The sequence below is a fragment of the Austrofundulus limnaeus genome, unplaced genomic scaffold (genome assembly GCF_001266775.1).
Source record: "Austrofundulus limnaeus strain Quisiro unplaced genomic scaffold, Austrofundulus_limnaeus-1.0 Scaffold202, whole genome shotgun sequence".
Taxonomy (NCBI): domain Eukaryota; kingdom Metazoa; phylum Chordata; class Actinopteri; order Cyprinodontiformes; family Rivulidae; genus Austrofundulus; species Austrofundulus limnaeus.
The window spans coordinates 400,112-408,746 of record NW_013952604.1 but is presented as its reverse complement, the minus strand read 5'-3'; the positions used below and the strand labels follow the sequence as shown (position 1 = coordinate 408,746).

Below are 8,635 nucleotides of genomic sequence, written 5' to 3'. Positions count from 1 at the left end.
GTGTAGAGCTGGTCCAGTGTTCCACGCCCAGGACGAAAACCGCACTGCTCCTCCTGAATCTGAGGTTCGACTATCGGATATTTCATATATATTTATTTTATAATAGGAGTAGCACCTTTTGCTTTGCCGTCTTTCTTTTCATCTGTGCTCACCCAACCCAAACACACACACAGAAGCACACAAACAGCGCCACTTCAGACTCATCTACTGACATGAAAAAAATGAATGGKTAATTTGCTGTTCAGCATGGCAGAGCTGGCACTAAGTGCAGATTAGATTGCAAACACTGTGTCCACCCCCCACCTCACCCMCCAAACTCTTTCTGCCTGACAGTTAGGCAGCAGATCAGTAATCATAACACGTTCTGTCTGGCCTGCCGTGTTCCGCACATCCAGGCTCAAACACATACGCTCCATTAATGGCAGCCGCTTGTGTGTACTTGTTGCCAATAAACATGTAATTGCTCAGAGCTGCCATAAATGATTAAGGTATGCACACCGCTGGTACCCACAGTGTCATTAGCTGTGTTCTGGTACTCAACTCTGCTGTTAGGCAGAATAGACAGGACCCCTCACATGCACTYTCTGGCTAATGGAACAATTGGAGCCTGTGTCACAGTGAAAGACTGGGACACTAATTTTCTGGGTCCAAAATGATATCAGCTGAAAGTAGCTTGATTCGTGGGGTACTAAACAAGATCCAGATGGGTCTTTCTCATTTAGTGATATTTTAAAAAATGAATAAATAAATCATGTGCTTATGTTTCCCAGGGCTTGCACCACACAGCGTGGGCAAAGTGGATCCTTTGAAGGCCAGCCAGCCAAAGACCGCTCCATTCTTAGTGTGCAGCATCACATACGGCAAGAGCGCAGGTCTGATAACGCCCACAAAATGTAGCACAAGTATACTTCTGCTGTACCGTGAGAATCATAACTTTTCCTAATGCTTGTTTATTGCTTCTGCAGATCCCTGCGACATGGCTCCACTAGTCAAAGAATCAGCCGAGGAAAGTCGCTGGAGACTCTTACACAAGATGTAAGTACAGAACATCCCATCCTGACAAACATATTGTATAGAATGCTGCCTTGAAACTATGAATCTATGTTCTCACACATGACTGTGTCTGCATTTATACCTCTGTACTAAAAGACTTGTGTGAAGAACAAACAACAGGTAAACACTTTAAAGAAAATGTGWACTATATTCTCTATCTTGTGTCTCCTTTCCCAGCATTCCAGCACGGTGCGCTACCGCAACTCTCAGAGGGAGGACAGCGAGATTAAGATGATCCAGGAAAAGAAAGAACAAGCAGAAYTGAAAAGGTTTTTTTTTAGACTAGGATTTACACTGTTCAAACAAATAACTTTTCAACCTGTCTTTTTGTATTTTTTATGGCTTTAACTAAGGCTGTGTTCACACTGTAGGTCTTAAGATGTAATTCAGATTTTTTTGCAAAAATCCAATTTTTTTTTTTGCATGGGCCTTCAAATTATTTTTTAAATATGACTGCCTTCAACTCCGGTGTGAACTCTCCACAGCCTGAAGCTGGCTGTTTACAGAAGTAGCTAAATATGGATACTACTTATTAGTATGCCGGTTCTGAAGTTGTTGTGCAATCATAACCAATTAAATAATTATCTAAAATGCTTGTTTAGTTCATTATTCATATCTAAACCTGCCTCTGACCAGATGCTGTGTAGCATTTTATTTTTGGAACAAAGCGACRTGGTAGRAGAAAAGTATTGATTWAATAACGTTAGTGTCGATACGGTTTTACTATCATATGTTTCTACAGAGTCTCAGTCATCCAGAACATGGAAAATTGAAAGAATAAAGATGCAGCAACTGAACTTCTGTTCAGTAGCTGAAGAGATGTGGAGCTACAAGATTTAAACAGCGTAACTGGAAAAACATCAGATATGTATCTGATTCAGTACCACATACTGTAAAGGCCTGGGTCAGATTTTAAAAAAATTGGACTTGTCACGTTTAGACTATAAGAAAAAAATTCTGATATGGGTCGCATGTGGCAAAAAAAAAAATTGGATTTGAGTTTCATTTGACTGCAGTGTGAATGTAGCCGTTGTGTTTGTTTGACGGAGCAGAAAAGTGCAGGAAGAGGAGCTGAGGGAGAACCATCCCTACTTTGATAAACCTCTTTTCATTGTGGGTCGTGAGCATCGTTTTAGGAACTTCTGCAGGATGATCGTCCGAGCGCGCTTTAATGTGTAAGTTTGGTCCAAAATATCAAATTTCTTTGGACAGACTATGTGTATTAGGTTTCAAAATCTCATGTTTAATGATGTTATTTAAAAGTGACTTTTTTCTTTTGAATTAAATTCTGTAAGAAACTCTCCACAGTTGTGCCTTCTTTGTCAAAAATTTTGTTTTCCTATATTCAGATCAAAAACTGACCCAAACACAGGAGCAGTGAAGAACACTAAGTACCACCAGCTGTAGTAAGTGTGGCTAAATATTGATTTTTGTACATTTAATCAGTCTGTTCATTCTTCTCTGTGTAAAACTCATTTATTCTGCAGTTGATCAACAGCCTGACTTGTTTTCCTTTGGTTAGGATGTAAAATATAAAGTGCAGGGCTGGAAAATTAATCYTACTCATTATAAAAGCCAAGTTAGGCCAAGTAGAGAGAAAGATTACTCAACTCACAAGCAGTCCCTCTGTGTTAGATACTGTTTTACTTCTTAAAATAGAACTATCTCTGATAATGCATTTTTATTTGTTGCCACTTTGTAAACCTATTTTGTCTGAGCACTATAATTATTTAAATAGATCCAAAGGTAAGCTTTTGTGAATTAAAACACTGCTTGTTAAGAAGACAATTAGGAGTGTGTGTGCTTTATGTAAATGACAGTGCGAAAAAAATTGAAAGATTTAACAACACTGTGCTATGCCAAATTAAAAGTTTTAATCACATACTGTTGAAATGCCTCAACTTTAAAAATATATAATTGATTAAACAATATATTTATAGTGAAATGTTTGCATCACAATAAAAAGGTTTGCATCWGAGCTCTGCTATAGTGTGGAGATTGCATGTTTTTCCTCATATCTTCATTGTTTTGTTATAAATTTACAAAAACATGTTATATTACTGCGACAGAATGTTATATTTATGCTGTTTCCAGGTTCAAATATTTTTCCAAGTCATATTTTGTTTTCACAAAGATATAAATCAGCTTAAATGTTTGTATTAATTTGTGTGCCCTCGCAGTGATCTCCTGGGCTTAGTCACCTATCTGGACTGGGTTATGATTGTAGTGACCATCTGCTCCTGCATCTCCATGATGTTTGAGTCACCCTTCACCCGGGTCATGCACGTCCCCACTCTGCAGGTATTAGAACCAGATGGACTGACGGTCACATGAACAGGCAGGCGGATTCACAAGCGCACAGATGTCGTTATAATCGCCATATCTGTTTCAGATTGGAGAGTATGTATTTGTGATATTCATGAGCATTGAGCTCAACCTGAAGATCATGGCCGATGGCTTGTTCTTCACCCCCACTGCTGTCATCCGAGACTTTGGAGGGGTGATGGACATCTTCATCTATCTTGTAAGAAAATAAAAGGAGTTTTTCCATCTAAAAAAAGAAAATAAAATTTTAAGCATATTTTTTATCAGTAGTTCTGTCTAGTTTTGGAGTCCCTACACTATTTTTTCCATTTGGTTCATTTGTTTTTAATTGTAGTCTGGTTAAATAGCAAAACAGTCAAATTCTAACTCCAATTTTTTTGGCAAAAACAAAACGCAACTCTTTGGGAAGAAGTGAAGAGAGAGTTTAAAACTCACCATGTAAGTTTTAGGTATTTTATTATCAACCAAATATCAGCAGCATTTGATCAAAAGGAGGAAATACAGAGGGTAATAATGTAAAGTTTATAATGACAGTTGTAATAACAAAAGCACAATGACCAGTTTAAYCAACAGAAAATGCAGACAGCTGTGTTTATAAAAGGATGTTATGACCTCAGCTTTAAAATGTGGTAAAATTATGTTAATAAATATTTTATTTGACAAAAATATCCCTAAGTAGCATTTAGACTGTAGTTCAGGGGTCTGCAACCTGCAGCTCTGGGGTCACATGTGGCTATTTGGTCCCTCTGCAGTACCTCTTTTCAAATGTAACTAAACATAACAGAATTTTTTTTATACTCACAACAAAAATCAATTTGTATGTAAATATGTGATCAATACTACTAATACAAAAAGTAAAACATGTTAGCTCAAGCTTATTTGGGCGTCTCCTCCAGATCTTTTTCTCTAAGGTATTTTTAAGACGTAGTATCAGAAAGTGTCTCTGTTGTTTACTTAAATAATCCAACGTCTTTCTATGATCTTTCTCTCAAATCCATCTGAATTACCTTTAAAGAATTTGAAGCCTACATAATAAGAAGAATTAGAAAAAAATATGCCTGAATAGTTCAGATGTGGCGGCACGGTGGCTCAGTTGGTAGAGCTGATGCCTCTCAGCAAGAAGGTCACCGGTTCAAATCCCGGTCCGGGGAACTTTCTGGGTAGAGTTTGCATGTTCTCTCCGTGCATGCGTGGGTTCTCTCCGGGTACTCCAGCTTCCTCGCACAGACCAAAAACATGACTGTTAGGTTAATTGATAACTCTAAATTGTCCCTAGGTGAGGGTGAATGGTTGTTTGTCTCTATGTGTGGCCCTGTGATGGACTTGTGACCTGTCCAGGGTGTACCCCGCCCGTCACACTGACTGCTGGATATGGGCACCAGTGACCCACGCAACCCTGAAAAGGAAGAAGCGTGTACAGAAAATGGATGGATGAATAGTTCAGATGTACTAGTTTTTATGAAATTTGGTATAAACTATATATGGTATTTTTCTTGTTTACATGAATCTGGTCTTTTCATTTCTCCTGATGTGCAAAAATACTAATAAATAAGAAAATTCACAATATATATTTTAGTTGTATAATGTCACGTCCACTGGCCGTAAAGATTCCCGAAAAGGCCTCAAAAAGACCCACAGACCACCAATTGATAATCGCAGTTGTAGCTTGTTTTGCGGCTCTGGATACATTTTATTAGTGAGCCAAGCAGCAGAAATTGCTGTTTTGATTATAAAGGTTGCAGACCCCTGGTCTGGTTGCTTAGCTKTTTGTTTAAAATTAGCATAAAAACAAATGATGATAAAAATAAAAGTAGCTATTGCAACTTTATGAATGAATACAAATCAAAATTTAAAACCATGGGTACATTTACATAGTTTATTCATGTTTAATAATATTCAATGTTTGGTATTCAAGCTGAACATTAGCAACTGTTTTTTTTAACATATCTTTATAATTAAAGTGTTCAATTCATTTTTGTTAAGTTGTGCCGGTTTCACTGTCTCAGCCTTTCTAAAACATGCTTAGAAACTCGTCCATTCTTGCATATTATTACTTTCTTTGTGAGTATATTCAGGTTTCACAAAATCTTGATTCAGCTATGGTATGATATTTGCAGATAAGTTTGATTTTTCTGTGCTGGCTGCCCCATGATGTTCCCCCTGAGTCTGGAGCTCAGCTTCTGATGATGCTGCGCTGCCTGCGGCCGCTAAGGATCTTCAAGCTTGTTCCCCAAATGAGAAAGGTGGTGCGGGAGGTCCTTAAAGGATTCAAGGAGATTTTCCTGGTAAGTGCTCAAATACAAATACAGCCATTTTTTTATGTAGCTTTGCATTTTTAGGAATTTAGAAATATTGTTGTAAAATTGTTCATAATAACTTGCATTATGTTATGCCATTTGTCTTGAACTCTTGATTGTTTTTCCATCAGGTATCTATTCTGCTCCTCACACTGATGCTGGTGTTTGCAAGCTTCGGAGTTCAACTGTTCGCTGGAAAGCTGGCCAAGTGCAACGACCCTCGTATACTCAGACGGGTACTGCAAGAAACTTAATCTAATTCTAACTCTTGCCTTCTATCTACACATTCAGCATGAATCACTGGCTAAATAGTAAAAAAGCAATATTAAAGTCAAGCATGTGTAGTAACTTTTTTTTTCTTGCAGATTGTTATTATGCTTTTGTCAAAATGAATTTATTATTACTGCTTAGATCCTTTTTCTATTATTTGGCTGCTGTTTCTGATAAGGACATTATTATCATCAAGATAAAGCAATAGTTTAGTTTTTTTAAGTGCAGACCTTAAGTTTATAAAAAAATGTTATTTAACCTGTTGCATAGTTTTGAACAATCTCAGTTTGGAGAAATAAAAAATAATTTTGACAGAATTGAAAAGGTAAAGTCTTGCCTGAGCAAGGTCCAGATCACCTTAAACAACAAGAAATCTCAAACTGTATTTGATCAACGTTTACACTCTCATTATGTGATTATGTACGGGTGTTTATGGTTAAGATATTGTTTTAACCTTTTCACAGAACCCTACTTCGATTTTGAAGTATGGTTGGTTCATCAGTTTACTTTCAGTGTTAATTGTTGAACTCAAGGAGGAGATTCAAGTTTTAAAAAAAATAAAAAACTTCTTCTGTTGTACTTGTTCTGATAATATTACAGTTTATGTTTTGTTTTTCTTCATGTTGTTGGTTACAGGATGATTGCCACGGTATTTTCCGAATAAACGTTAGCGTTTCCAGAAACTTGAACTTGAGGCTAAAGGCTGAAGAGAAGAAACCTGGTTTCTGGGTACCAAGAGTTTGGTAAGACTTTATTTTTTAACCATTTTAATAAAATTATTGGTTTAAGCTTGTTTTGCAAAGCCAATATTTACAATCTCCAACTTCTTTTTTTTCAGGGCCAATCCCCGAAATTTTAACTTTGACAAYGTAGGAAATGCCATGTTGGCTCTGTTTGAAGTTCTGTCACTCAAAGGCTGGGTAGAAGTCCGAGATGTCATTATTCACCGCGTTGGACCGGTGCAGATTTTTTCCTTTCTAACATATTCAAACTAAATCATTTTTGTTTTTGCTGTAGCCTAAATTTATGTAAAATGTTCTTGTTCTGTTCTGTCTTTTGCAGATTCATGGCATCTACATTCATGTGTTTGTGTTTCTGGGATGCATGATCGGACTCACTCTGTTTGTCGGAGTGGTCATTGCAAACTTCAATGAGAACAAAGTAAGAAGCTTGAATATAAAATGGTCCTCGGTTACATTTTCCCTCTGACAAAACACTTGAACTCTGAGAATGATGATTTTTGCCAAAGAGATCACTGAAACAGTATTACATGATATCTACTGTGGACCTATAGCAGATACAGCAGAAACACCACTTTCATGTTTGAAATGTTTTGTCTCTTCATTTATCAGGGTACTGCCCTGCTAACAGTGGACCAGCGAAGGTGGGAGGATCTAAAAAGTCGACTGAAAATAGCCCAACCACTCCACTTGCCTCCTCGTCCAGGTTTGACCATTCGCACTTAAATCTAAACACACAAAGACTTTGGAAATAAAGTGAGTGACAGTATTGAGTTTTACATCACAACAGTCCTGTTTCCCTCTCCTGTTCTGGTCGATAATATGCTGTGTGCATATGTCGGCTTGTGCATTGCCAAGAAGCACCTGCATGATTAATCCATATTTAATAGTCTGTTTTTCACTGAGGATTGATGTGTTAAGTGATTCATCATGACACCCAAATGATGACTTACAGCAGTAATGAAGAAACTGAAAATGAAGACAGATAATGTCTCGAAACTGCATCCTGAATAAACTTTGACTCCTCACTTAAATTGAACAGCCAGCTCTCCTTGCGATGCATTTTTATCTATGAAGGAGTAGTAGCTCCCTTTCTATTATAGCTACCTGAATTTTAGCATGGTGAAATATTGTGTTCTTAATAATCACATTTGAGCATAGGAATACTGGAAGCTCTCTCTCCCATTTATGTGACGAGAGTCATGGGAACATTTGAGGCGCCTCACAGGCAGTGTGGGAAATAGCCTGTTAGTGAGGCAGAGGCTGAGAACTAACAGGAAATYGATGGCCTCGGTTTTAGTCAGCAGYGTAACTTACCCYAGCAGTCACACAACCTGACTGATCCACAGCCAGAGGTGCTTACTCCCCCACTGGAAAAACATTACAGACCCTGAGTGGGTCTTTGCTCACAAGTTTATGGACTTGGCAATAAGTTTGCTCTTTGTCAGCATTCACATCCTTCAGGAGTGTGTGTGTTACAAATGTTGCATGGTTGTGGATGCATTTAAGCAGATACTATAACACTTTTGCTTTTTTATGACTACGATTCAATGTGATGCAAACCAATTATTTACTCAATTTAAAGTTGAAAAGGTATTTATGAATGCTCCGTTTGGGTTGGGTGTGTGTCACTGATTTAAGCAGAGGAATTCAAGTGTCTTGTCCCAAGTGAGGGCAGGATGGTTCAGCTTATCAGGGCTTCATCTGCAGTAATTAGAGAGTTGCTCTGATCTGTAATAGGAAAGGAAAAGCTGAAACTGAAGCTGTCAGTGTAATCAGTGTGCATTGCCAATATAATGCACACTATTGTGATTCGTTTCCCATCCAAGTTATCTCCTCTTTGGCACGCTTCTCCTCCTGCATACTTTGTTGTACAGCACCCATTCTGGTTTATATCTGTAAAGCTCCTGTGCCAAATGATGGCTATGCCTTTTGGTGCCTGTACAACTT

The 8,635-nt window shown here is 37.9% G+C and overlaps 1 protein-coding gene across 3 annotated transcripts in view; it reads left to right on the top strand.

The window, feature by feature from the left end:
- nalcn (sodium leak channel, non-selective) overlaps positions 1 to 8,635 on the top strand; it is a gene marked incomplete in the record, with an annotated part of 142,686 nt that overhangs the window by 117,669 nt on the left and 16,382 nt on the right. For all 3 annotated transcript variants that reach the window (XM_014018801.1, XM_014018800.1, XM_014018799.1), the window contains 13 exon segments: positions 771 to 872; positions 966 to 1,035; positions 1,231 to 1,322; positions 2,106 to 2,228; positions 2,403 to 2,459; positions 3,234 to 3,354; positions 3,446 to 3,577; positions 5,496 to 5,663; positions 5,807 to 5,911; positions 6,582 to 6,688; positions 6,784 to 6,904; positions 7,008 to 7,106; positions 7,298 to 7,391. In XM_014018801.1, coding sequence (XP_013874255.1) covers positions 771 to 872; positions 966 to 1,035; positions 1,231 to 1,322; positions 2,106 to 2,228; positions 2,403 to 2,459; positions 3,234 to 3,354; positions 3,446 to 3,577; positions 5,496 to 5,663; positions 5,807 to 5,911; positions 6,582 to 6,688; positions 6,784 to 6,904; positions 7,008 to 7,106; positions 7,298 to 7,391 — 1,391 coding nt within the window.